Here is a 27,944-nt window from a genome sequence, read left to right as displayed (position 1 = left end):
ACCGGCACCAGAGCCAGTAAACGAAGGCGAGGGCGGATGCGGGACAGGCACGCTGAAGCATTCATTGTGTAAGCTATTTCTTTATTGTGGATGCTTCAATGTGGTAGTGACTCATGAGGAAGCTGGAATGCCAGAGAAGCCAAGGAATGTCTCGCTATCTCCAAGACAGTCTGAGATATCGTCCCAAACTGAAGATGGAATGGTAAGTAGAGGCTGGCATGGTATAATAGGGTTTCCCCTCACAAAAGAGCTGGTGAGAGAGAGCCTTTTTGTGGAGGCTCGCACTCCTTACCGTGGCTCCGGTTGCGTATTGGCATTGGGTTGACCCTAGCCAGAATGTCGCGACATTCTCAAGAGATGACACAGGTTGTTGCCATAGTCACCCTTTTGCGGCCATGCTACGATAAGATTATTATTTCGTCCTGAAGGCTCTAGCAATTCAATTCATGGTGTGTAGGGTGTAATCTTACACACGCACTTCAGAGCTTTTTGTAGCCGAATGCATCTCCAAGACTCGTACTCTCTTTGCATTCGATCCAAGCGAACCGGTCAGCAACACGAATCCGGCTCAAGAATGCAGTCGAGGCTTGGACGAAATGGTGAAAATTGCAAATTGTCAAGTACTGCTCCGTGGAACACATGTAATAATCCCCAACTACTGGGTAGGTATCTACAGAGTATTGGTTCTCTACGTGGTAAATACCTAGGTACATCTACCGACTTTGAGGTTTATACACATCTGTTAGGTAGGTAGGTTTAGGGAGTGGGTAGGTACCTACCTACATGTAGGTATCTAGCACTTCTGGCAGCTACATAGGTACAATTCCAGTGTCATCACGGTAGGTACCTATGCAGAGGTAATACCTCTTTGTCTGCTATATGCCTACCTTAGTTCCTTGACTACCTGGTACATAAGTATCTTGTGTGCTACTACTCCGTACCTATCGCTACTTTCTTCGAGTATACGCCAAGTTCCGGACACGGGTGGACCGCCACCCCTGGATTTATATACTCTATCCGCCTCGAATAGGTACTCCGTAAACTTTCTACATTTCTTTTGTAAATCATTCTATCCTGCTAAAGAACAACTGCTAGTTTGTAAGTCTACGGCGCGCATATATTATACAATCCTGGTTATCCTGTTTGCCTGTCTATAGCCTGGGATTCAATCCCCACAAGGCTTATTTAGGCAATGTATGGTGCACGACATGTGCGATGTGGAGAAAGTTGCGATATCACCAGATAGTGGCAGATACCCTGGACAGATGGTATCAGAGGCCTTGTCATCCGTTATCAGTCTCTACGCGCTCCATAAACACTTGCCAAGTCTTTATCTTGAGCTTGCATTGCATTTTTGGCATATAAGTGTCCCTCTACCTACCATTGCTGCTGCTATTTGGATATTGTAAAACCAAATATTGTTTTAGTTGGTAGACTCGGGGGGTGGGGGTCCCTGTGTAAAGCCTTTACACCTTCTGCGTGTACTTGTATGCTACAGAAGTCTGCGTGTGAGTCTAACATACATGTTCACCCCCAAGGTGCTACGTTGGTAGGCATGTTCTACCGTCTATGTACTTGTATGTGTGTACGAGTGTATGCTCGACCCGCACGATTTGATTCACCCTGGTGGAAATTGAAGTGCCGCCTCCATCCACCCACATAGAGCTGGGACGCGATTACATAACATCCTGCTCCAAAGTCAGATTGGTGGGATAGCAAGCCGGATGGAATACTCCGTTGCGGGAGGTGTTAGTCAATTAGTGCATTACCAGGGCAAAACGCTACCTGGAGAGATACAGCATGCCGTAATAGCACATTTTCCACTGCAAGTCGCATCGCTGAATCATTCGACGAGTTACATAAATGTTGGTGGTTAGGATTTGCCAAACCCCCAGCTTCCCAGCAGCTGACGTGCCCGCTGCGCCTCTCTCGTTCTCTCACAGCGCACTCGTCAAGGGTCGCTTGATCCTCCATCGAACCGACGTTGTGGCTGTCGCATCTTCATTTACCTACGATTAACAGGGTCGAGGGAGCGCACTGCAGAGGGATTCCCCCAAGATCAAGATCACGACCACGACCACGACCACGGAGAACCAAGTCGGTATCATCTCCCGCACGACCAGGCCTCGCACACAGCGCCTCAAGTTACGTCGGAGCTACTCCTCTAACAGACTGGGTCTCGTTTCTGCGTCTCACCCCGCGCAAGCACGCATGCTTACTACGGTCATACTCCACCGTCCACGAACCGGCAGCAAAGTGAGGACTGAAGACCGTGACAAGTACTCATCTCTCCACAAACATCTTCCTCTGTTCGATTCCCCGAAGACCAGTGAAACTTGGGTATCTGGTCAGATGCTGCCGCTATGGAAGGCTTCTACCAGACAAACCCAGAGCTGGACCAGCTTTCACACCCAGCTGAGGAAATGCAATCAGGACACCTCCAACCCAATGTCTTAGCCGTGCCCATTCAGGATGCCTCGCTCCCACCCCAGCTTCAGCAGCAGCTTCAGCAACCACCACCACCAACATTGCCCAACCACATGATTCCCAGCCAGACTGTAATCCCAGGCAGTCAAATGGAAGGCGTCATACGTGAGGGACACAACGATATGCAAAGACGAAGAAGCATGCCCCAGGCCTACGGGACCGCCCTAGCCTCCAACTCGCAGGTTACTCCACCTCGACGCATGTCGACTATCGGTCCTCCCAGAGACATGATGGCGTTCGATCCCGGAGCAGTTGGGTTTAGCAATTACCAGTTTAACCCAGAAATGCCACCTCCCTTTTCTGCTGTGAACACCAGTATCGGCGTGCAAGACCAGATAGGCAGCTATGTGACAGATGCTGGCAGCTTCTCAGCCATCCCCCAGGATATCATGGGTACCATGATGCCGTCTCAATTTGCCAGTATGGATATGGGCGGGATAACGGCCGAGCCTTCGGCCATGGATCTATTCCCTGGCACAAGTGCCCCAGCACCGGACCTTGCTGCTTCGTCTATCGCTGGCCAGCTAGATGCAGGTCAGCTCGCACCCGGCAACAATGACTTTGTCCTGGCTGGTAACCCTACCGGCGGATCGCTGGGAAGCCGCTCAAACAGCGGCCATAGAGGCATGGCGATTGTTCATGACGAGAATATGATGAATGCGACCCCTCAGCCATTCACATCGATTAACGCAGGTCCTTCCCACCTTGGTATCGAAACTGACATGACGGGATTTGGGCCAACTATGTCTCCTTCTCTCCCTGGGCCGGTGGCAGTCGCTCCAGCGCAGCAAAATACAGCATCAATGGACATGGTTCAGTCAAGCTCCGCCGGCCCTGCAACTCCAATCCAGGCTTCGACTTCCAGGGAACAATCCAAAGAAAAGACTATTTACTCTAAAAGTGGTTTCGACATGTTAAAAGCACTGTGGCTAGTTGCGACTCGGAAGAACCCTAAAATCCATCTTGGCGCTGTCGATATGTCCTGTGCCTTTGTCGTTTGTGATGTCACGATGAATGATTGCCCTATAATATACGTATCTGATAATTTCCAGAATCTTACTGGTTATAGCCGCCATGAGATTATTGGGAAAAACTGTCGTTTCCTTCAGGCACCCGATGGAAAGGTCGAGGCCGGCTCAAAACGAGAGTTCGTTGATGACGGAGCAGTATTTAATCTCAAAAGGATGATCCAGGAGGGCCGCGAGGTGCAGCAAAGCTTAATCAACTATCGAAAGGGAGGAAAGCCTTTCCTCAACCTCTTGACCATGATACCTATACCGTGGGATACCGATGAGATTAGATACTTTATTGGCTTCCAAATTGATCTCGTCGAATGCCCCGACGCCATCTCTGGTCAGGAACTGGGCGGAGTTACAGTCAACTATAAGCACAGTGATATTGGCCAATATATATGGACTCCGCCAGTGGCCAATCAGTTGGAGCCCGACAACGGACAGACGCTCGGTGTGGATGATGTCTCTACCCTCCTACAGCAGTTTAATCCGAACGGGCTCGTATCGGATTGGCATAGGCAATCCTGGGACAAGATGCTCCTCGAGAATACTGATGATGTGGTCCACGTCATATCACTCAAAGGCCTCTTTCTCTATCTATCGCCTTCATGCAAACGCGTCCTTGAGTACGATGCCGCCGACCTGGTTGGCAACCCATTGTCTTCGGTTTGCCATCCTTCAGATATTGTTCCCGTGACACGGGAGCTGAAAGACGCAACGACTGGCAGCCAGGTCAACATTGTTTTCAGGATACGGCGGAAACAGAGTGGGTATACTTGGTTCGAAAGCCACGGGTCACTATTCGTCGATCAAGGCAGAGGACGTAAGTGCATCATTCTAGTCGGCAGAAAGCGGCCCGTGTTTGCACTTGGTAGGCGCACTTTGGAAGCGAACGGCGGTATTGGTGATAGCGAGCTGTGGAGTAAATTGTCCACGTCTGGAATGTTTCTCTCGGTTTCGGCGAATATCAGGTCGCTTTTAGACCTACAGCCTGAGTCGTTGGTTGGAACAAGCATTCAGGAGCTGATGCGGAAGGAATCACGAGCCGAGTTTGGGCGTACGATTGAAAAGGCAAGGAAGGGGAAGATATCTACTTGCAAGCATGAAATGCTCAATAGGCGCGGGCAGGGACTCCAAGCTCAAACCACTCTATATCCCGGGGACGCCTCTGAGGGCCAAAGGCCGTCTTTCGTCTTGGCTCAAACGAAGCTGTTGAAAGCATCGTCCCGCCATGCTCCGTCGACTCTAACTGCAAGCAACGCGCTATATGCCGCCAACTCTTTGAGAACTGATATGCATAGCCAGGGAACCCCCCATGGCGGCCAAATTCTTCAGCCAGCAGCTGGAGTGATTGCTGCAGCGTCTCAGGATGCAGCTCTAGCGTCCGATGACAACATCTTCGATGAACTGAGGACAACGAAATGCTCGAGCTGGCAGTTTGAGCTGCGGCAGATGGAGAAAATTAATCGCATTTTGGCAGAGGAGCTGGGCGGTTTACTGTCGAACAAGAAAAAACGGAAGAGAAGAAAGGGAGTTGGGAACGTAGTTCGTGATTGCGCCAATTGCCATACACGAAACACTCCAGAATGGAGAAGGGGACCAAGCGGACAGCGAGACCTGTGTAATAGTTGCGGCTTACGGTGGGCCAAACAGGTGAGAGGCAGTGGCCACCCTCAACCTGATACAGTGATTTCATTAACACGTGCATTTAGACTGGACGAGTCTCTCCACGCAACTCTACACGAGGGGGCCATAGCGGGAATACTGATTCTCAGAGTAAGAAATCAACATCCCCAATTCACTCTTCGCCGCTACATAGGAGTGAAACGCCAAACCAAACACAGAGCAACAATGAGAACAACCCAGATCTGGCGCAACTTGCGGACAAAATAGCAGCGGCGACTGCTGGCACGGACTCGGTGGCAGGACAACATCCCCCGTCAACCATGCCACCTCCAAGTCAATCATCTCTAGCTACTGGTGCTACCGGCTCAGGAATGACGTCGATACGGGAAGAGCGCGAAAATAGCCAAACATGAGAAGCTAGCCGAGTCCATCTCGCTGATTTGGTTACCAAACGTAAGAAGAAGCTTCCTGCTCAACCAAGCATCCCCTCCCCCTTTTTTCTTTTTCTTCACATGAGAGCTGCTGGCTGGTCCTGGCCCTTTGAAACTATACAATAACTGAAAACGACGCACACGATCTTGTTTTTCTTTACTCACCCTGCCGCAGCATATGTATAGAGGGAATGGAATGGTGGCTAGCTATGATGATTGTGCAGCCATTGTCCAGTCTCTTTTGAACACCAGGCAGCAACCCCCCCCCCCCCCCCCCCCCCTACTTCACCAAGCCTTTGGAAGCAGTGATGTCTTTATTTGGCGGCGGATTCAAACGATACCACTTGTACATATATACTGCCTGTACATTGCATATCTTATTTCGCAATGATTGTGTGTTGGCTTCATAGTAATGCTCGTATCTACAACATCTTCGACACTAGGGACCACATACCCGCTTTAGAAACAAATTTTTCAGCTACAAATAAACGATAATGCTTATGAACACATTGTATGACATTGTATGCTATGAAATGCCTGTTTGTGTACACTCACTTTAACACATCTAGAAATTCGTCTAGTAGAATAACTCGAAACTTGTCATGCCACTGAGCCGTCCATTGTCTATCAATCCACCTGAGAGAGAGATTACCTCGCCAGGAGACAACTTCAACGTTCCAGCCCATCTTTAGCGCTCGTTCAACATATGAGAAAAATCCATCAGAGTGTGGAGATGGCTTAGCATCTCCAGTAGCTAGTACGATCGTGCCAGGCGTCCGGAAGTATTCCATTACGGACTCGGCAATGCGGACCTGTAGAGTTTCATCCACGAGGTCCTCCACAAAGCGAAGAGTGTCAGGAGCTCCAGTGAAGGTCAGTCCGCCTTCAAGGATTCTCTTACGCTCTCTTAGGTCAACATGGTATCCCAGATCGCGCAGCTGCTGCACATAGCGAGGCTCTGAACGACCTGGGAGAGTAGAGCAGCAGACATTCAGCGCGACCACTGGCCGATCCCGAACGAGTATTTTGGTCAAAAATTGCAGGTTCAGATGAGGCACAGGTGACAAGCGCGTGTGTTCGTCAAGACGTCGAAATCCCTTCAACGTCCTTTGATACCCAATATCAATATTGGACATGTCGACGAACACGTGGACGCCTTGCGACGTGATGCTGGGGAGCTTTTCTGCCATGGAGGCGTCTCGAACCTGATACGGGACGAGATTCATCATGAGCGCCCTGTGTCTGTCTTCCTTCAAACGTAGCTTTTCACGCACGTTGCTTGGGAGCCTGTTCATCCAAGACCGAGAACGGCGCACGGTATTGGCCGGGGGCGAGCATTCGGGGCATTCGGGAGAAGAAGACGTCAAGGAGTCGGACTGCCCAGCCATCCGATGCCCCCGGCCGCAGATACAGCTCCGATATGATGCATATTGAGATGCAGACGTCGAGAGATCTGGAGGAGAGGATGCAATTGCATAGTGGGAATTGGTGTTCTGCCCTTTTGGTGGGATAGGCTTTATGTCACGATATGGAGGGTCATGTTTGATGATGCTCGTGTGCGACCGCTTGGCAGGGGGTGCCTGTTCAGGGCCACAGCTCGAGGGCGTCGACGACAAGCTGGCGGGCTTCAGGCCCATCCGCGCCGGCGAATAGTCATCATCGTAGTCGCTTCTTTCCAGCGGGTCTGGGTCGGGATCATATCTATGCTGAGGAGAATCAAGGAACTCGGCGAAGAGCTTGCTGAAGTCTCCCAGCTTTATTGGTTTCGCAGGGGTATCAGAGGAGGCAGCATCGTCATTGCTTGACTGGTCAACAGTCTCAATTCGGTCTATATAGTGAATATCTGGAGGGTCAATCATGGACGTGTAACGCAGGAGGGGTGTATTGGGTTGAGATGATTGTTGTAGTTGAAGAAGAAGAAGAAGTGTAATCCATGGGAGTTGCGCTGGTATGGACGGATTATATCCATGCATTAATCTTAGGCACCAATCCTGGTAGCAGCGGAATATGACGACCTGAAGGATACGATGCTGCAACCACTTGGACGAGGGTTACATAAGCATGTGTAGGCTGGACATGATTTGCTGACACTTGCAAGACATGACGTATTACATTGATGGCATTTTACAGGCGCCAAGGTAAATGCCTATTACGTATGACTTATTCAAGGCACTTGATGCGGCAGAACCCCCGAGCTTCCAAGCCCTTGGTTCTACAGAGTAAATAGCCTGCAGTGAGAGCGTGATGTGACATGGGCCAGGCTCAGCTTTGTGGACGGACAACTCCGTACTGCACCTATAAACACTTTGACACTGCTAGTGCGGCGGGGCTCGATTCAACTCGAGATGCTCTCTCTGCCTTGTGCCCGGCCATAGCGTTGCATTGGGAATTGCCGCAGTGCGAGCAAACACACGGCCATTGGCGCTGCGCCCTTGGATCCCACAGTTGGCGCGAAACCACGTTACAGCTGAAAAGTGAAAAACATCCATGATGAAGAATAAAACCCTGATATCCCTATTTACAGTGATTGTTGCAACTTTCTTCCCGGCATCTGCCTTATACTTTCGAGAAGCCGTAGGGCCCGCTTTTTGAGTCGGCTACTACCTATATATTTGCCGTCCCTGGAACTTGCAAGAGCTATAGTACCCAAGTAGAGCCCTTGTTTTTCCGATCTATTCTTTCCGCAATTACATCTGCCGAGGATACACTCCAAGGTTTTTATTACGCAGCTCGATCTCTCCTTGCCCTGAACATTCCTTGTTCTGCGCACAATCCCGTCCGCCCACCATGTTGTCTCGAAGCATAGCTGTCGTCTCTCGCATGGCGCCCATGCGCCATTTGCGCCCATCTCCTGCGTTCCGCCAAGGGCTTCCCAGCCTTGTCCGGTATTATGCAGACAAGATCATCCAGGTGCCACCCATGGCCGAGTCCATATCTGAGGGCACTCTCAAGCAATTCTCCAAGTCCATTGGCGACTACGTCGAGCAGGATGAGGAGATTGCCACCATTGAAACCGACAAGGTACGTTTTCATTGACTCTCCTCAAGCGGATTTCAAGAAGGAGGGAAGTGAGGATAAGAGAAGAGAAGAAAACTCGAATTATCCAGAGAAGGATAGAGAAGTGGGGGGAGAGAGGGGGAAAATTGAAACCAGAGAATATACTCATTCCCTATTTCTACAGATCGATGTCGCTGTCAATGCGACAGAATCCGGTATCATCAGAGAGTTCTTCGTCAACGAAGAAGACACCGTGACGGTTGGCCAGGACTTAGTTCGTGTTGAGCTTGGTGGCGAGAAGCCAGCCGAGTCGGAGAAGCCCAAGGAGGAGCCTGCCGCCTCAAAACCTGCCGCAGAGGCAGAGAAGCCCAAGTCACAGCCCGAACCTGTCCAGGCCGAGAAGCCAGCCCCCCCTCCCCAGCCCAAGGAGCAGCCCCAAAAGAAGAGCCAGCCTGAGCCTGCTGCGGCGTCACAGTCTGAGCCGGCAACTGGAAACCGTGAGGAGCGAAGGGTAAGCTTTCAACTCCCTGAAGTATCTTTTTGATTTCTGTGCCCCGGTCCGTCTAACTTTACGCAATTCAGGTCAAAATGAACCGTATGCGACTACGTATTGCCGAGCGTCTCAAGCAATCTCAGAACACCGCTGCATCACTGACGACATTCAACGAGGTCGACATGTCCAACATTATGGAGTTCCGAAAACTCTACAAGGAGGAGATGCTTAAGAAGACTGGTGTGAAGCTGGGCTTCATGAGCGCCTTCTCTCGTGCTGCCGTGCTGGCGATGCGAGACATCCCCGCAGTCAATGCGTCCATCGAAGGTCCCAATGGTGGCGACACCATTGTCTACCGCGACTATGTCGACATCAGTGTTGCCGTTGCCACGGAGAAGGGTCTGGTTACCCCCGTTGTGCGAAATGTCGAGTCGCTGGATATGATCAGCATCGAGAAGGCCATTGCTGATATGGGTAAGAAGGTTGGTACCAGTACCCTCACATATAATCACATATAAGCGACATTACTAACAACTGCCAGGCTCGCGATGGCAAGCTCACGATTGAGGATATGGCTGGTGGAACATTCACCATCAGCAACGGCGGCGTGTTTGGATCTCTCATGGGAACCCCGATTATCAACCTGCCTCAGAGCGCTGTCCTGGGTCTTCACGCCGTCAAGGACCGCGCCGTGGTGGTTAACGGAAAGGTGGAGGTTCGGCCAATGATGTACTTGGCCCTGACATATGACCATCGTCTTCTCGACGGCAGGGAAGCCGTCCAATTCCTGGTCAAGATCAAGGAATACATCGAGGACCCCAGAAAAATGCTACTATAGGAGCTTTCACAAGCACAGCTATACATCACACATGGTTAGGTGACTTACTTTTCCTCTGATATCTACGGTTGCTTGTCCTTGGTGTTTTTTTCGGTGTTATAGAATGTACAATTATGCAGCTTGCTTTTTTTAATAAAGTATAAGCTTAATGCTGTTAATATTTTATTATTTTTTAATATCATCTAAAGATATTAAATTATGATAAAGGTTATGTTTTTTTTAAAAAAAAAACAAACCCCCCCTAAAAAGTTTATAGACTTTGTAATAGCTAAGTTACTCAAAGCTATGTTACATGAAGATACTATCAAAATACAAATTAGAAAAGCGAAAAATATATAACGTTATTATTATATAAGCATTTTGTATCATTTAGAATATTTAAATTAAAAATAGATTCTTTCTGTAGATCATTCAAGAGTCTGTATGAAGTATACTAAAAATAGTCAAATTCCGGTATTAGACTTTCGGGGCTTCTAGTTTAGGCAGAAGGGCTGGTCCTATGACATAGCTGGTCTACCGCGGCACATGCCTGCAGTGACAACATCACCTATCAAACGTCATCTCTCGTTAACCAATCCTACCATTAGCTATGGAATCTAATATAAGTGTTGACCTTGGACGATATCATCGGCGAATCATGCAAATGTTTTGGGACCCTGAGCCATCCAACGATGTGAACAACGACGAACCTGTTTGGTGTCTGGGCCGTTCTTACAAGCTAGACGACCCCAAGCATGCGACCTCCAGAACCGTAAAAAAGGCGACGAGGTCTGTTGACCAAGACGCGCCGGAGACCACTCCAACGCAAAGCCCTCCGCCCGTATCAAAACCATCCGCAAATGCGCCAGAGACACCGCCGGCGTCTACCTCAAGCAGCCTCTCATCAGCAGCAGCAGCTGGCGAGGAGCTGCCGCTGGAAAATGGGTGGCCACCGGGATTCTTGGAAGACATGGCGGCAAAGTTCTGGATGACGTACAGATCCGGGTTTGATCCCATAGCCAAGTCTGTCGACCCGAGAGCAACATCTGCGCTTTCGTTTGCCGTAAGGATCAAGAGCACGCTCTCAGACCCCACGGGTTTCTCCTCCGACAGTGGCTGGGGCTGTATGATTCGTTCTGGCCAGAGTCTTCTTGCTACAACTATTGGGATTCTGCAGTTGGGAAGAGGTATGTTCCCAACCCCCTAGACAGACATGATGTTTGAAAAGCCTAACCAGAATTCTCAAGACTGGCGGCGCGGCAAGTGTCAACAAGAGGAGCGCCAGCTCATCAGCATGTTTGCCGACGACCCACGGGCGCCGTATTCCATCCACAACTTCGTACGCCACGGGGCCACTGCCTGTGGGAAATTCCCGGGCGAGTGGTTTGGCCCATCTGCTACTGCTCAGTGCATTCAGTATGCCGACCTCCAATACAAGCTTCTACTACGTTACACGGCTAACATGCGAGACATAGAGCCCTCACAAGCGCTTCAGGACTTCCTCTAAAAGTCTACTCACCGAACGACGGACAAGATGTTTACGAAGATAGTTTCATGAAGATCGCGAAGCCCGACGGTCAAGATTTTCACCCAACCTTGATCCTCATACGCACGCGTCTCGGTATTGACAAAATCACGCCGATATATTGGGAGCCTCTACTCGCTGCGCTCCAGATGCCGCAGTCAGTTGGCATTGCTGGGTAGGTTGCACTATTGACACAGAAACTGCTGCAACTAATCCGTTTCTTTAGTGGCCGCCCCTCGTCGTCTCATTACTTCGTTGGTAGCCAAGGTAGCTACCTATTTTACCTCGACCCTCACCACACAAGAAAAGCGATCCCATACCACGCCGATGTGACCAAGTATACGGAAGAAGACATCGAATCGTGCCATACTTCCAGACTACGCCGACTCCACCTCAAAGAGATGGACCCAAGTATGCTGATAGGCTTCCTTATCCGTACTGAGAGTGACTGGTCCGAATGGAGACAAGGCGTAGAAAGCGTCCAGGGCAAAACTATTATCCACGTGGCAGACCATGAGCCTACGCTGTACAGTAGCGAAGGCAGGGATGGTGCCGTGGATGAAGTCGAGATATTGAGTGACGACGACGATGACGATGTGACGACAACATGAGATGTGTCACCGGGAGCCGCTCTTGACAAGACGCTTCCAGCGAGGGCGGATTTATATCTTGAGACTTATTCCAGCAACCCGATCTAGTGTCACGACCCTTTACCCCAACGTCGTGTGCCGGCATACTGAGAGACAGCGCGATATAGAGGTCCTAATCTCGCAATTACGACATGTTAGATGATCAAGTCTTTATACCTTCCTCCCACTTCCGACACTGCCAGGCTGGATAGTGGAGGCAGCATGACCCAAATCACGGATATGTTTAAATAGCTTCGTCTTAGAATCAAACTCAGCTGTGCAGACATTGCATCGATGCTGCGTCAAAGTTGGTTAGCATGCCTTCAATTTACCAATTAATATTATGTGATAAATACCTCGTTTTCGGTGGCCGCAGCAGCAGCAGCTTTTTTCTGGCGTTTGAGCTTTGCCTTTCCAACTTTGATTTTTGGTTTCGTGTCATCAACAGAGACTTTCTGAGGCTGTTTGGATGGATTGTCATGCACCTCTTCATCAGGAGTGTCATGAATTGATTCGTCACTGGCTGACTGGACATTTAGCTTGCGAAATGACTGGTCGAGTTCTTCTTCGCCGTGGCCGGCATCGTTGTCTGCCTCTGATGTATTTTGATTCGGCGATGCTCCATTTCCAGTGGTTGTGTCTTGCTGGTCCTCGTGCAAAGATGATGCACTTGATACGTCCTCATTCGCTTCATGGTCCTGCGCATTCACTCCTGCAGTTCGTAGCTCCTTATCTCCGTCCACAGATGGCTCATTCAAGTCGAGGTTTACTGTTTCTTTTTTCATCTGACGTCGTAGATCCTGAACGGCCTTGATATGTTTCTTGCTGCGCTCATGGGATTCGAATTGCTTTTCGCTCTTAAATCTTTTGTTGCACGCCACACATTCCAAAACCTCTGTTTCTATCTCAGATTCGTCAGACTCGGAAAGCTGATGATGTTCATTCTCATCCTCTCTGGAGTGAACCCATTCTGGTACCTCAAATGAGGAGTAATTTTCCTTATTCGCCGCCCTTGACCGCGCAGCCTGCGCAGCAGCAGCAGTCCGAAGGGACTTGTGACGATCTGCTTCACTCTGAGTGTTTGGAATATAGCGAGGATCCCGCTTCCTAACAAAGGAGACTAGAAACCGAACAGCATCGGTAAACTCTCGAATAGCGTCATCTCGTATCTTTTTGTTTTCCTTCTCCATCCAGCGCCTGGTCCTGCGATCTGGAGCGTCCGAGAGTCGATATTTGTCTTGCCACATGAAGGATTTTTTTGTAGCGAAGCCAGTCCAGGTAGCATAAAAGGCCTTCACAGTAGTATCGTACTCACTGTCGGATGAGCCAAAAGTCGGATATTCAGGACACTCAACGCCCTCGTAATCAGCAGCAGCTTCCTCCTCTTCAGCGAGATGCTCAAATGTTTCTCTCGTAATAGAGTAGAAGCCGTTAGCATCATCAGTATATGGAATGGTGGCATTGAATCGAGAGATGAGACGCATAATATCGTCTGCGGTAGTGAGATGGACATTATGAAAGGTTGGAGGCGCAGACGCATCATTAGAGTCATGTTGACCACTCAGAATGCTCTCGCGGTGCGAGTCATACCAGGCTCTTTCCTGGGGGTCAGATAAAATGTCATAGGCAGCCTGAACTTCTGCAAACTTTTCCGTGGCCGCTTCAACATTGTTGAAATTGCGATCTGGATGCAACTCTAGGGCTTTCTTGCGATATGCCTTCTTGATTCTACCAACGTTTAATCAATATGTGACAGCTTATGGATCTTCGCTCAGAATGGCTTACTCAATATCAGTGGCAGTCCTTTCAACTTCCAAGAGTTCATAGTAGCATGTTCTTTGGCTGGTCCCAGCATCGGCACGGCGCGATTCTGAGTTGGAGGACTGCTCAGCCCCCATGGTGGTTCACAGTATATTGAACAATAAATCGTACAAAGGATGGCTTGGTAAGTGCAAACAGACGGAAGCTACACTCTTTATCCCAGCGGAATATATTTTCTTGCAGTATCTAAAGTGGGCGAATATACATTATATACCGGCACTTACAGTGAAGTTTCAAGCTGTTGCCTCCTACTCGGTATTGACTCATACGGTACAATTACATAATCACTTTTTTTTTAAAAAAAAAAAATCATTCAGATATTCCATTTCACGGGGAATTTAATACTAAGCTAGCAACCCAAATTAACTGGGTTATCCTGCATGCTATAACCCAAATTTAATAGGTAGTGCCCTATAATAATGTCAGATACCAGAAAAAGTAGCGATAGTAGGTACCTAAAGAGCCAGATAAGGAGATAAAGGAGATGCCTTCTTTGCAGTCAGTATTTCCTTTACACATCTCTATAACATGCATGGACTCCATTTCACAGACTATCCAACGGCCTGACTGAGATTTTGTTTGGCTTAGTGGGGTCTTCACCTGCTAGTTCCCTACGTCACCAAAACTCGCGTCGGACTGAACAATTTACTACCCTGTTTATATCGACTGTTCACACAGATAATTCTTGATCAAGATGGCGCCCCCAGCTGCCCCAGACACATATCCGAGCAGCGGCAAACGCCCAAATTCGCGTACATGGACATCTCGACCAACCACCCCGCTTCGCCCTCCTTCTCAGTCATCCTTCCGCGGATCTCTGCAATCCACAGGCGATGGAGACGGCGCTTTTCCTCTCAAGAGATTGGAGCCAGCATTTGCGGAGCTGTCTGATGCCATGGCGGATCTTGAGGCAAACATGATGCATTTTCAACTCATAGACGAAAGTTTGGCTAGATTTGGCGAATCGTTCGCGAGCTTTCTTTACGGCCTAAATATGAACGCCTTTTGCGTTGATTTCCCAGAGGTGTTACTGCTACCGAATGCCAATTCCGTTCCGTGTAACTCTGTCTGATTCATCCTCTCTCTCGTGTCTAGTCTCCCATTCCCCAGTCGTTCCGTCAAGACCGTCAGCCAAGCACCGAGTTACGGCCAGCACACGACGCAGAAGCAACTTATATGTAAGCGGTTTTTCAAGGGTCCAAATCTCGAGCAACTCGCATCGGTCTGCTAACCGCGGCGAAGGACGACCGATATATCCTTTGTGGAAAGCCCCCCAAAATCGACAAGGCCTAATTCGAAGCAAAATGTGCCTGAACAACGCCAGTCACGTTTGCCATCGGCACGAGGCAGCTCAACAAGGGGCAGACTAAAGAGTCGCTCCTCTAGCCGGCCTAGTGGTCTTGTGAGGCCTCGGGGACGGTCTCTAAGGTAGAAAAAGTCTTCGATAAATCCCCGTGCTGATTCATAGCGTCTTATTCCGTATACCACAGCGTCGATGGCCGTCTAATATAGGCTCGGTGCCAATTTATAGAACCATCTCAATGCCACCGTCAGCTCCTGTATCCTGCTCCATGTCGCTCTTATTCATGTGCGATTGTCCAGATTTCGACTCGATCGTAGATTCCTCTCGCAATTGTTTTAACCTGGCATATCCGTCAGCTAAATTAACGAAAGCCAGTAGAAATCATCCACAGGCAGACAGGCGTACCTTCGCTTGTGTGGCTTCCCTCGCTCGTGAGTGGCTAGGGTTATGGGAGTGTCGAACCACCTCGAACAAGTCACGCAGTAGTTTTTCCCAAGTCCTGGCAGATCTTGTGTCAATTTGGTATCCTTGTATTGGGCAAGGTGCTTCTGTGACCGAAGGTCAGAGATGATCTGATCCACGTCGCTATCTAAAATCAGTTTCAGGTAACCAGCATAATGGTTGAATTACCATACCGCGTCTTGCGCCTTGTTTTTGTGAGTGTGCGCTTGTTTCCAACTCCCATTGTGATTGATCTGGAGGCCAAACTGAGGTTGAAAGACTGCGCGGAAGCAAACGTTGGGGGTTTTTTTTTTCTTTTTTCTTTTTTCTTTTTTTGCGCTTAATGATAGTACCTGTCCCTTATTGTCACATGCAATACTAACACAGCGTTCAAAATTTAAATAGAATAATATATACTGTGTATATATTAATTATGACGAACAAAGACGGCGATCAAATTTATATAGCAACTTTTTTTTATAGTTCATGTCATTTCATTTCATTTATTCTGTTTTCTCGTGAATAAAATATAAAATAAAATGAAACTAAGCCGTAAACCGTAAATTACTAATAGCCAAAGCCATACGCGATTTCGCTGCCACTTATTAGCGCCATAATGTTTTGGTTGTAAAAACAAGTCATGGCGCCAATAATGGGATCCTATGTTTGACTTTGAGCTGTTAGGCAAAACGGGATGTTGTATCATCGTCAAGCCAAAGTTGTATTCGATCAGCAAGCTAATCTACTCCCCTTGGTCAAATTTATAGGATATCCCATGCATCCTCAGCCGCATGGCAGAACTTGCTGCATGCTACACTTGCTGAAAGCGAGAAATTGCTGATAGAAATCTTCTCATCAACTATGGAGTCGGCAAAAGTGTCGGATCCCTTCGCCATAGCTCCGACAAAGACGCAAACGCTCTCCTTGGGATTTAGAGACTCCATGTACTCACGTACGCGAACTACTGGAGCATCAAAACTAAGGGTTACTTTTCGACAATTTGATGGCAAGTGATCCGTAATTGGATTTTGAATCACACGTAAAAGCTTCTCGTTGGAAGTCGCGGAGCGAATTGAAAGCCGGTGTAGGAGCTGCACCATGAGGCCTGCAAATCGCTTAAAAGTCCGGGGGATACGGACAGAGGGGGATACCTCAATAAGCACACCTTTAGCTGTATGGATGTAAATTTGAAGTCTGCCGGCTTTGTTGATTGGTGAATCCAGGAGAGTCAGTAGGCACTACCATAATTAGTATCATGCTTCCACATTTATGGGCCGAATACGCAACCTGATGCGCGATGTCTGGTCGTGCATCGCTAATGTCGCGGTTCATCTTCCGCATAACACCTATATGCTCATCGCTGTTGAGGAGCGAATACTTCTCCTCTCGGTGGAGGCCGGCGCGGTTGACACCTCCCTGAACAGCCTTGTACGTTTCAAGGCTAGCATTTGAGAGTACGACAATCAGCCGCTGGGAATCTTTGTCAGTGGGCGGGATGGGAGTCTTCTGCTCAGCGACCAGCTGGGGTAGAGATGGTGGTGGCAGAGACTGCGTTCCTGCAGAGGAAAAAAAATGCCACGATTAGCCACCCGCTCATGAAGGTAACAAGCAGTGGAAGGAGTGATAATTACTAGGCCGTTTCATGCCAGCACGAGGATCGGGGGACGACATTGCCTAAATATGTGAAGGCCAGAAACAATCCAAGAAAAGAAGCTTGGGAGAATTGATACTTGGAACAAATTGCGACGGGCGACGGAAACGGTGAGCAAGGTGACTTGAAAAAGACTGCGTGATACTATTAGTAGGATTGTCCCAAGTCGCCTAAGCACACTTAGCCGGGTAGTCTATCAAAGATAAGCAGGACTTGTCAAATTAAAAAAAACGCTAAATATCTCATTGAAGGTGCGAAGGCAGAATTTATGTACTTTAATCAGCAGTGCGGTACCTTTCTCAACCTAATTAGTACCAATTTTAGTGCTTACAGCCTGTTTCATAGGGGAATTTTGTTAAGCAAAAAGTACTTATAAGTATAGGCCGAATGCAGGGGACTTGATCCTACACGTATTTTAGCGCACGAACGATGTACCGTAGATTTTCTCACCCTTTGATTAGTCTGTCGGAAAGATACATACATTCTGCCTTCGCACCTTCAATGAGACATAAGATTTTATAATCATATACTGTAAATTATAATAATTCTTACTAATCTTTCAATTTTCAATGTATATAATAGCAATTGTATTTTAGAATAATATATTTAATTATCAAATACTCCGTATTCCATTTAGTAATATTCCCCTAAATTTTCATTAAAAAGGCCATTCTTCAGCCTCAATTTATTTAATACTTCTTTGTTCTTTTCATTTTTTAAAAACAAGATGAAAGGGGAAAAAAAAACAATTTCATATCTTTAAATTACCTGCTTAAAACAATTCACCACCTTGGTATCTCGGGGATTGATGCCACTATATAAAATGCCAATGCTTCCGTCTTCATGTATACTCTTGTTAATTTTCCTCTTTATTAAGACACATTCAGTCCTTCTCTCATATTATTTACTCTACCCGTACTATATATCTTGGCAGATTCCCGCTTAGTGTTTCCAACTTCCCAAGCGCGCCATCAGTACCTTAGTAGTAGCTGTATCGTTTTTATATTTGCTCACTGGTCATTAGCCAGCGCAAATCTGGAATGAACCTTTGCTCTCTCTATCGGCCAGGCCACTCCTAGCTGAAATATCCCATGATAGTTCGCTGTGACTCCGGAGAGAATTGCTGAAGCAGTGGCATTGGGTCTACATTTGCAGCAGTTAGAAGAATTTTTGTCGCGGCTGCTACACGGCTAGCCGTTTGTCCCTGGAGTGTTTCTGCTTCCAGGGCCTGTGCAATGAATACAAAAACTTTGCCAGCTTGGTTCATTACGGACGGGTATTGACTGCGAATTTGAATTAGCCACATGCTCTTGATTCTGTCGTTCTTTAGCCATTGGGTTCGTGCTATACAACTCACCGATCAATCAGCTCTGCTAGATATGCATACGCATATGGTGCAGCTTCTTCATCATTTGTTACTGGTAATGTGTCAATCCACCGCGTGATTATTGTATTAACGTCATCAACGTTGCTGGAGTTGTAATGGAGAATCTTGGCAATGGCAGCTGAGGCATTTTCTGTGGCATAAACGTTGTCTTCGTTTCGGGCGTCGGGAACCTGTGTTACTTGAAAGAGGAACGGCACTGATCCGCCTAGGAAAGGGGACCATGCAGCGCCGCCTCTATGTGCCGCAACGCCAATACCGTACGCCGCTGCCTGACGGATGGCTGCAGAGGCATCCTGACAGCCGTCAATGAGGGGCTGCTGGATATACGTCGCATATCGAATGCTTTGCGGGCCACAGTATTCCAAAACGTCGTCCATGATACAGAGACCCCATTGTCGTTGCGTTGGATCAGGTGACGAAAGAAACCCCTCATAAGTGGACATGAGGCGCTCCCAGGCAGGCAAAAATGCGACGCCGTGGTTCTTGAAGATGGAGTGGAATGCTTTGTTCATATCAGACAGAAGCGTTTGGTCGTCCTCAATGGCTATTAGGGTCTCCTCTGCTTCGTCCTCCACATCGTCAGCAGTGGCTCCTTCCTTAGCATCGGCACGCTCTGCGACCCGGTCTTTATAATCCTCTAGGGCAGAGAGAGAAGAGTCGATGAATCGGTTCATATGGTCTATCGTAAGGCACTCCTTGCCCAGGACTTGCACAGATTCGTAGAAACACTGATACATCTCTGCAAGTGTATCAATTCCTGGCTCAGCCGTGAGAACCTCCAATAGCTTATCCACGGTCGCATTCCACAGGCCAGTCAGTTCGTTTGAAGGGCAACCGTAGGCCTTTTTATATGAGCTGAGCAGTTGTGGAACAAGTTTAGCCGAGATATAACGGACAGGGTCGTGAAAGAAGAACGAAAGACCGGGGAGTGCAATCTTCTCCATGATATTTGCAACAAATGGTGCAAAGGCACCTTCGAGCACCTGGGCATAGACAACCAAGAGTTCAATAGCCATGTTCTTGTCGTCCATGGTACTGGTGCGAATGCCAATCATTTTCCCCTTGAGTGGTACAAACTCCCAGCCCTCCTCGCCCTGCATTTGTTCTGCTTGCTCATCATCATCCAACAGCTGAATATCTGGCTTAGCCATGGCAAGCTCAAGAAGTGGCGGCATAACATTCTCCAGGAAAGGAATGAAATCAGTACCAAGAACGCGGCACATACGACCCCAGCAATGCATCAGATATTGGGCTTGGGGATCATCTGCATCCGTAATATTCGTCTGGATGTGAGCCAGGAGATTCACAAGAGTCATTGCATCCTGACCAAGCCGCTCCTTTCCAACAGCAAGGGCGATGAGAGTTGCACATTCCATTGCTTTGGCCCGCAGCAGCCTATACTCCTTCTCGCTCTGAGTCTGGAGCACATTGACGAGAAGAGGCATCAGGGTATCGTAATATTTTGCAAATGCTGCTTCGGCCGCATCAGCAATAGTTGCGATTGTAGACAATGCCTGTTCCTGTACAAATCGTTTTTCGCTTTGGAGCAGTTGAAACAAATGAGATAAAAGCTCATCCAAATAGGGTTCGAGTATGGACTTCTCCGCTTCTTCACAAAAATTTACCAAGGCTGCAGCCGCATGAGACTTTACTCGAGCCTCTGGAGAATTTAGGACAGGGATAATGGCTTTCAAAATCCGGTCGTAGAAATCGGTTTGCATTTTCGGTGCAAAATCAGTACTCATTTGACCTAGAGCGTTGCAGCCAGCCCATCGCACACGAGGGTGTGGATCTTGGAGAGCTGGGATGACCAAGTCAAGAACTTGGCTAAGCTCTCCGATCATGAGATCCCGGCATCCCTCTGAAATGGCAGAAATAGCCATAAGCGCAGCATGTCGATCTCTCCAAGCCATGGAAGTCATCATTCGCGGGAGCCAGTTGAAGGTGGGAGCAAGAATTGTCTGGCCCCCCAACTTATTAGCGAGGCGATCCATAGTTTGCTCTCCAGCAACATGGTTCTGATCGCTCTCGTCTGCTTCAAGCTGTGAAATACTGTTAGCAAGATATCTCCATGGTTGAGCCATATCCATAGGTTACTCACATCATCGGAGGCCAGCCATTCAGTAGCATCGTCATCATCCTCACCAAGATCAGTCATCAAACTCAGGCATTGAGTGATCATATCAGTAGTGTATGACGCATCTTTCCGGCACATCGATGGGGCATAATCAGCGAAAGTAGCCATTAACTCCAGCGCATTCTGTCGGCAAATTGTATCCAATTCTTTGTCTTGGACAACCGAGATACTGAACTGAACCAGGTTGTGGAAGAGAGGTTTAAACATTTTCGGTGCCGTTTCTGCCAGGTCAATAAGGGCCACGAGAGCTTTGCTCAAGTCATCCGAGTCTTGGCTATCCTTGATAGGGGGGAGAATATTAAGCACATCGGGAATTAGAGCATAGTATTTAGATTGGCCCTTCTTGCTAATCGTCCTGAAAAAAGATGCAAATGCATCCATGGCAGCCAATCGGACCTAAACAAGCCCGTAGTCAGTAGCTGTACCGCATCAGATGAAGTAAATACTGTACCTGGACTGCGTCATCCTTGAATCCTCTTTGGAAGGCCTGCAGAACGGCTTCCTCGTGTTGTTTTTCGATAATTCCGGGAGTCGTAGCAAAAACTCTGTATGCGGTCTCGCGCCTTTCAGCTTCCAGTGCCTGGCTTAGCTGAAAGAGCGCTCCTAGAAGTTCTGGCCAAGAATCGTCTAGAAAAACAAAGAGTTAGCGCTAAGCAAGAAGGAGGTAAAGCATCGGATGAGATGCAGTGTTAGCTATGGAGGCTGACTATTATCGGTATATTGCCGCGCGACCTCAGCAACGGCATCACTGATTTTGTTTCGAACTGCTCGATCGGCCTCGGAGCCTAGGGTCTCAAGTAGTTTCTGGCGAATGACGATGGCTTGATCCTTCACTAGCGAATAAAACATATCCACGTTGTTTCCAGTGTCGGTTTTCCTGGTTTTCGAAGAAATCCGCCTGAATATGACGGCGGCGAAGGAACGAGTCTATATAAATACGTTAGGAGCAGTCCATACTCCAGAGAGTAGGAATTCATAAAACTCGAGAGAGTGAGGCCTACCGCATTATCTCCACCAGCTTGTATCTGCTCCGCGAGTCCCATTAAGAGGACCTCTGGGCGCGAGTTCGTCCAACTGTTTTGGAGATGCTCCTCAGCTTGAGATCGGATGCCATTATCGGAGGCCTGAAGTGCTTGCAAAAGCTGCGTGAGCTCTGCATGTATGTCTGGGGATAGAAGGGACATGATTGCGACGGCTAACGGACGAGAACGCCGCGCAGTTATGCCTGCGAAGTTGTTTGGACAGTCAGAGCAAAAAAGAAGACTCTTTATCGCGGCTCAGTTAGCGGTTAGCGGCTGGACAAAAAAGAAAAGTAGTCAATACAGAAATCGAAGTTCTGTGGTGGGCGTAGCAGAGGAAGGTGGGGGAGGGGAAGGGTGTGTGGTATTTCTTGGGTGTGTGCTGAAAAAATTAGACTGTGAGAGTGCCTACCATAGGTACCTATCTCTACCTATCTAATCAGTCGAAGGCATCTGCCGAGTATCTGAGAGGTACTGCGGACAGATAAGTACATAAGACTACAAGCCAGTAACTAACTAGTAGGTCAGAATGCCCTCTTGCATGTTAATTGTCGAGCTACATTAATCAATCGCCTTGGTAATCTTCATAGATTCAGAATATTCAAGAGTTTAGCACGATCTTTGGCTGGTTTAAATGCTATCTTGACAGATATATATCATTGCGAAGAATTCAAGTCTTTCCAGTGTTGGGTACCTTGATTGAACAGTCTACTTAGAAGTACCTAAGATTAGTTACTACCTAGTTAAAAACAATGGAGCAATGGAGCTATCAACTCGACGAAGCAGCCTCTTACAGTATTGCGACGTGCTGTGTGCCGCTATACGTACCCAGGCAGTGCCAAGGTGGGAGGAGTACGACTGGCACACCTCTCTGGATCACCTCCGACCAGTTGCTTCACTCGTGCATACACTTTACATTCTTCGCTCTCTTTTCTCCACTTGCCATTTTCCACTTGAAATCTCGTTAACATGTAATGGATAGGGACGCAATACCAGCAGGATCTAATATGTCTACCAATACCGATACAGATATTCCCTCCAGGTTACCTGAGGCAAAGGCCTCGCCGTCGCCACACAGGTCGCCTTCGAGCTCGAGCACCAGCAAGGCTTCCCATCGACAAAGTTTCACTGAGGGTTTCCGCAATCCTCCACCATCGCCCCGTCATCGACACCCTTCTTTGACCCAATCCGCAATTCAAGACCTTCTCATTCACCCTCCTTCCACGAACAAACACCAAAACCCCAAGTTTGTCGGGCGAGAATGGAGAGATATCACCATAGGGGAGCTTATTTCAGCCGACGATGTAAACTGGATTGAGATTGGAGACAGCGTGGAGGCGGCCACCTTGGTAAATGCGAGCCCATGGAATTCGCATAATTGCTCTGCCGATACTAACGCTGCATTACCAGATGCTCCTTCAGAGCTCAACCGGCGTTGTTCTCGTCAGAGAAGAAGCTTCTGCTACATCGCCAACATTCTGCTTTGATTATAACGACCTGAACGCTTATCTACTCACCGTTGTGGGAGTTTCTCGGCCTGAGAGCGATCAAGCCACCCTTTTTCATGACATCATGACCAAGGCCCAAGGAGGTGCTCGCATATCACTTCGGGAGATCCAGACCCTGTGTTCCAGAGAAACCATCGTCAAATTGAACTCGGATGTGAATCTATCTCAAGCTATAGAAAAGCTTGGCAGTGGAATACACAGGATTTTAGTTACGGAGCCAGCTGGGAATGTTATTGGAATTATAAGCCAGCTCCGTATGGTGGAATTCTTCTGGAACGAAGGGATCAATTTTCCAACTATTGACCGACTTAATCCAGTCACGCTACAAGACTTAGGAATTGGTGTACGGCCGATAATTTCAGTTCAGTGAGTATAATCAATGCCAGCAGTAGCGCAATCAATACTCAGGAATCCAAACTGACAAGCTCTCAGCGCCGATGCTCCTCTCACTGAAGCGTTATCGCTCATGTATGATGAGGGCCTTTCAAGTGTAGCTATCGTAGACAACGGACAGAATGTGGTGGGCAACATCTCAACAAAAGATGTGCGACATTTGACAAGCTCCTCAAGTGCATATTTACTTGGTAATTCTTGTATGCACTTCATTTCCATCATTCTTAACGAAAAAGGGGTGGAAAGGGGACAAGATGTCTATCCTGTTTTCTACGTAAACCCTTACTCCACATTGGCACATACCGTAGCCAAACTGGTGGCAACAAAATCGCATCGAATGTGGATTGTCGATGCAGGACCACAATCGTCGCCTCTATCAACGCCTACGACACCAATGACCACATCACAGACTTCTGCATCAGGCGGGATGGCTCCAGGAACGATTCCATCTGCTGTGCCTGCAGTCACAGTTCCGGCGGCTACGATGGCTGGCGCTCTTTTGTCGGGCAAACTCATTGGAGTCGTCTCGCTAACAGATATTCTCAACATATTTGCCAAATCTACGGGACTGCATCCCTCTGAGCCGTGGGAGCAGAGAGTACGCCGCCGACGCAGCTCGAGTAGTTCCGTACGGCCTAGCGTTGAGTCTTTGCGGTCCAGCGTGGAAACCAGGAGGTAAGGTATAGTGATATTCAAGTTTATTACGTGGACATATGTGAAGCTATTCTTAACACAGGAGTTGCACAAATGTTAAAACTCCTTGATAATGCTCAAGACTATGATGTAATTTCGTACAGAGTGAAACCTGCGCTTTCAGAGTAATTAATATATTATAGTAGTAGTAGGTATATTGTTTTTGAGTTCATCATATTTGCGGTATCAAGAGAGGAGCACGCGAATTTCAGCCGATGTCCTTGAAAACCTCAAGCCGCCATATGGACTGGATACGTCTTCATCGCCGCTCTGGCTTCCAGTAGCCTCTTCCAATCTCTCAAAATCAGCACAGAACTTTTCAGCTGCCTGTTCTATAATATCACGAGCTATTTCTGAATCTTGTAGCCCCTTCAACCTGTCCATTGCATCCATCAATGCGGAAGGAAGAAAATCGTCTAGCTCCTGGCTTGCTTGAATAACAGAAGCTTGATTTATCTCAGCAAGTTTACCATTCTCTAGGTAGTTCAGCAGGGCATCCAACCCCGATTTCTGGCGAAATGCACTGTGTTGGTTATCAACCAAGTTCTGGACATCCCTTGAAATATCTTCTCGAATCATACTTGCTCGGGAAACAGTGCTTTCAAAGGTGCCAAGGCAAAGAGTTGCCGCGAGTTTGCAATTGACGAGGAATATTCCACCCTCGGGATATGCCATAGGCTTCGCTATCTCCTCACAGCCAGACATAAACGGATCAAAAGCTTGTGACAATATACTCTGAACCTCGCTACCAGAATCTGCAGACATAGACAAAGAGGATTCGTACGTCTGAAGGATGGTACCAAGCTGTTTAAAGGCGTCCTGAAGGAATCGTGGGGGCTCTAGGTTCGAAGGAACTTGCTGGAATTCCCCTTGGATGGATAAAATGTTATCCCTGACAAGGGATCGAAACTGTCGCTTGGCTACTTTCTCAAGACCTCCTGTACAATCTTCTAAGCCGGATCCTGCACCCAGGAGTTTTTCAAATGTAGCCCGGTAGAAGTTCAGAAGCGTAGATATCTTGTAGGCAGGAATGACATCTTCATTCGATTGTATTGCCTGCTCCACCCGCTGGCGTAATATTCGAACAACGGGTGAGAAATTACGGTCCATTAGGTGGCTAAGAGCTTCAAGGACCTTGAAATCAGTGCCTTCGGAAGCCTCATCCGCTGGTAGATTCCACAGGGTTGCGTTTGGACTTGATGTCGATGTATGGAATACGTCATCTTTGTCGACAGCAAAAAGCGTTTCAAGGGCTTCTCGCTCACCCACCGTGGCAGAGTGAACCCAAGCAAACATATCGCCGACATAGCGCAGAGGATCATGTGCTGTTAAATCAATGGGCCTAGTCGTAGCATCTTCGGTACCTTGTGATGTAATGCCGGTAAGCGCACTGTGAAAGGCTTCAGACAAAAATCGTTCTCTGGATGCCGCAAAAAAGTCTAGACAATTCTGGAAGAGAGAAGGCCTTTCTGCAAGAACCCGTAAAGCTTGTCTCATGGAAGGATTCACATTGGGATTTTCTAAATTCAGCGTCCTGAATTCTTGTTGAACCCACTTGTAAAGCTTTTGGAAGGCCATATTTACATGCACAGACGTCCGATCGATCAACTCCAAGCCGAGGGTCTGGTTTTCAAATCCGAGCAGTATGTCACACCCAAGAGTGATCTTCTTCGCCTTTTGCAGGTTAGTGAAAAACGCACTATCAACTGGTTTCATAGTTGAAGTAAGGGAGTCAATTTCGTCTTCTGTCATGACAAAATAACTTTCAACGGCACTTAAAGTCTCTTGTTTCCTCTCTATTTCCATTCGCTGCTCGAAAAGAGATGACATGCCTTGCAATGCTGGCGCGGTTCGGTCATGAGCCAAATCGATCTGGCGTTTTATATCTTCAATCCGAGAGTTCAACCTTTCAACTACTCCTCGGACGAGTTTCAGTCGCTAATTGTGTCATTATCAGCGTATTCGTTGGGAGTAGTTAAGGGGGGTAACCAACCTCTGCAACCGCGCCCATTTCTTTAACAATTTCGCCATTGCAGCTAATTGCTTCTCCCAGGAGATCTAGGCGAAGGAGGCGCCTAGTCTTCGCACTGCTCCCAACGAACCGCTGATCGGCTAAGAGAATGGCATCGCGAAAGTCGTTGTCAGAGTAAGAAGTGGAAAGCACAGATGCAACTTTTAGGACCATAAGATCAGCTCCTTTCCCACTAGGAGTACTTGATGGGGTAGGTAATAGGCCATGATGAAGATTGAGACTATTTGCCAAAGCCATCGAGACAATTGCGAGGTAATGTGTCAACAACTTGATACATATGAACGACGGATTGCTAAATGATTTTCTAGAAAAATACATAAGTAAAATTATTACGCTATAATATAATATATATTATATTAAAATATAAAGATAAAATAATTAGAGGTAAATACTCTACTATATATATAAATATATAACAGATTTTAAATATATAATATATTTATATTTTAAATGTAATAAATATAAATTTAATAATATAATTTAAATTAAATTAAAAAATAATTTATATAAAATTAAATATAAATATATAAATAAATTAATTAATTTAATAATTTATTTTTATAATATTTATATAATATATATTTATAAAATTAAAATATAAAATAATATATAATAATTATAAATTTAATATTTATAAAAAAAACTAAAATATAAAAAAAATTAAAAAAAATTTAAAAAAAATTAAAATAATAAATTTTATTTTAATAATTTAAATTTTATTTAATTTTATTTAATTTTATTTAATTTTATTTAATTTTATTTAATTTTATTTAATTTTATTTAATTTTATTTAATTTTATTTAATTTTATTTAATTTTATTTAATTTTATTTAATTTTATTTAATTTTATTTAATTTTATTTAATTTTATTTAATTTTATTTAATAATTTAATTAATTATAAATTTAAATATTTATTAAATTCTATTATAATTAAAATTAATTTATAATTATAATTTAAAAATAATAATTAAATTATTTAATATTATTAAATTATTTAAAATATAAAATTTATTTTTAAATATTAATATTATTTTATATAATTTTATAAATTAATATAATAGTTTTTTTATTAAATTATAAAATTATTAAATTAAATAATTTATATATATATATATATATATTATTTTTATTATAATAATATAATTTTTATTTAAATATAATTGTTTAAATATTTTAATTTATTAAAAAAAATATTATTATAAATATTATAAAAAAATAAAAATAAAATATATACTTTAATATTATTTTAATTTATTTATTAATTTTAAAAATAATTTATTATTTATTTTATAATTATAATTAATAATTATTTATATATATTTTTAAATATTAAATTAAATTTATATTTAAAAAAATATTATTATTATTATTATAATTTAAATTAAAAGTAATAATATTTATTATATATAATTATATTTTAATTTAAATATTATATTTTTAAAAAATAATAATTATAAAATAATTATAAAATTTAAAATAAATTAAATATATAAAAATAAAATAAATATTATATTATTATAACACTTATATTTAATTTTTT

The 27,944-nt window shown here is 46.0% G+C and overlaps 11 protein-coding genes across 11 annotated transcripts; 5 read left to right on the top strand and 6 right to left on the bottom strand.

Moving 5' to 3' along the window:
• Positions 1 to 2,363: 2,363 nt before the first annotated feature.
• TRIVIDRAFT_81343 (uncharacterized protein) lies at positions 2,364 to 5,831 on the top strand (the record flags this gene model as incomplete). The annotated part of the gene is made up of 2 exons (XM_014097779.1): positions 2,364 to 5,153; positions 5,213 to 5,831. The coding sequence occupies 2 exons, from the start codon at positions 2,364 to 2,366 to the stop codon at positions 5,537 to 5,539; spliced, it is 3,117 nt and encodes a 1,038-aa protein (XP_013953254.1).
• Positions 5,832 to 6,108: 277 nt separating this feature from the next.
• On the bottom strand, positions 6,109 to 7,416 carry TRIVIDRAFT_50627 (uncharacterized protein; the record flags this gene model as incomplete). The annotated part of the gene is made up of 1 exon (XM_014097778.1): positions 6,109 to 7,416. The coding sequence occupies one exon, from the start codon at positions 7,414 to 7,416 to the stop codon at positions 6,109 to 6,111; it is 1,308 nt and encodes a 435-aa protein (XP_013953253.1).
• Positions 7,417 to 8,087: 671 nt separating this feature from the next.
• TRIVIDRAFT_181802 (uncharacterized protein) lies at positions 8,088 to 10,049 on the top strand (the record flags this gene model as incomplete). Its single annotated transcript, XM_014097777.1, has 4 exons — positions 8,088 to 8,578; positions 8,739 to 9,065; positions 9,137 to 9,529; positions 9,589 to 10,049. 4 exons carry the CDS (start codon positions 8,345 to 8,347, stop codon positions 9,883 to 9,885), a joined length of 1,251 nt encoding a protein of 416 aa, XP_013953252.1.
• Positions 10,050 to 10,474: 425 nt separating this feature from the next.
• TRIVIDRAFT_181799 (uncharacterized protein) lies at positions 10,475 to 12,368 on the top strand (the record flags this gene model as incomplete). The annotated part of the gene is made up of 4 exons (XM_014097776.1): positions 10,475 to 11,051; positions 11,112 to 11,280; positions 11,340 to 11,564; positions 11,616 to 12,368. The coding sequence occupies 4 exons, from the start codon at positions 10,475 to 10,477 to the stop codon at positions 11,998 to 12,000; spliced, it is 1,356 nt and encodes a 451-aa protein (XP_013953251.1).
• Positions 12,369 to 12,773: 405 nt separating this feature from the next.
• TRIVIDRAFT_13328 (uncharacterized protein) lies at positions 12,774 to 13,916 on the bottom strand (the record flags this gene model as incomplete). The annotated part of the gene is made up of 2 exons (XM_014097764.1): positions 12,774 to 13,746; positions 13,804 to 13,916. Coding segments are annotated over 2 exons (1,086 nt in total), but the record flags the coding sequence as incomplete, so codon positions are not given.
• Positions 13,917 to 14,569: 653 nt separating this feature from the next.
• Positions 14,570 to 15,271, top strand: TRIVIDRAFT_120918 (uncharacterized protein; the record flags this gene model as incomplete). The annotated part of the gene is made up of 3 exons (XM_014097775.2): positions 14,570 to 14,863; positions 14,935 to 15,017; positions 15,082 to 15,271. Coding segments are annotated over 3 exons (567 nt in total), but the record flags the coding sequence as incomplete, so codon positions are not given.
• A 227-nt stretch (positions 15,272 to 15,498) lies between these two features.
• TRIVIDRAFT_50678 (uncharacterized protein) lies at positions 15,499 to 15,827 on the bottom strand (the record flags this gene model as incomplete). Its single annotated transcript, XM_014097774.1, has 2 exons — positions 15,499 to 15,727; positions 15,778 to 15,827. The coding sequence occupies 2 exons, from the start codon at positions 15,825 to 15,827 to the stop codon at positions 15,499 to 15,501; spliced, it is 279 nt and encodes a 92-aa protein (XP_013953249.1).
• A 431-nt stretch (positions 15,828 to 16,258) lies between these two features.
• On the bottom strand, positions 16,259 to 17,254 carry TRIVIDRAFT_81340 (uncharacterized protein; the record flags this gene model as incomplete). Its single annotated transcript, XM_014097773.1, has 3 exons — positions 16,259 to 16,821; positions 16,871 to 17,139; positions 17,215 to 17,254. 3 exons carry the CDS (start codon positions 17,252 to 17,254, stop codon positions 16,345 to 16,347), a joined length of 786 nt encoding a protein of 261 aa, XP_013953248.1.
• A 1,055-nt stretch (positions 17,255 to 18,309) lies between these two features.
• Positions 18,310 to 21,942, bottom strand: TRIVIDRAFT_59260 (uncharacterized protein; the record flags this gene model as incomplete). Its single annotated transcript, XM_014097772.1, has 6 exons — positions 18,310 to 18,517; positions 18,592 to 20,663; positions 20,723 to 21,154; positions 21,210 to 21,385; positions 21,466 to 21,685; positions 21,760 to 21,942. The coding sequence occupies 6 exons, from the start codon at positions 21,940 to 21,942 to the stop codon at positions 18,310 to 18,312; spliced, it is 3,291 nt and encodes a 1,096-aa protein (XP_013953247.1).
• Positions 21,943 to 22,862: 920 nt separating this feature from the next.
• TRIVIDRAFT_126838 (uncharacterized protein) lies at positions 22,863 to 24,357 on the top strand (the record flags this gene model as incomplete). The annotated part of the gene is made up of 3 exons (XM_014097771.2): positions 22,863 to 23,126; positions 23,188 to 23,651; positions 23,718 to 24,357. Coding segments are annotated over 3 exons (1,368 nt in total), but the record flags the coding sequence as incomplete, so codon positions are not given.
• On the bottom strand, positions 23,872 to 26,640 carry TRIVIDRAFT_181789 (uncharacterized protein; the record flags this gene model as incomplete). The annotated part of the gene is made up of 2 exons (XM_014098076.1): positions 23,872 to 26,309; positions 26,365 to 26,640. The coding sequence occupies 2 exons, from the start codon at positions 26,638 to 26,640 to the stop codon at positions 24,558 to 24,560; spliced, it is 2,028 nt and encodes a 675-aa protein (XP_013953551.1).
• Positions 26,641 to 27,944: the final 1,304 nt, after the last annotated feature.

Source organism: Trichoderma virens, assembly GCF_000170995.1.
Source record: "Trichoderma virens Gv29-8 chromosome Unknown TRIVIscaffold_84, whole genome shotgun sequence".
In the NCBI taxonomy this organism is placed as follows: Eukaryota; Fungi; Ascomycota; class Sordariomycetes; order Hypocreales; family Hypocreaceae; genus Trichoderma; species Trichoderma virens.
Note: the sequence above shows the minus strand (reverse complement) of the source record. Positions and strands in the feature narration are given on the sequence as shown.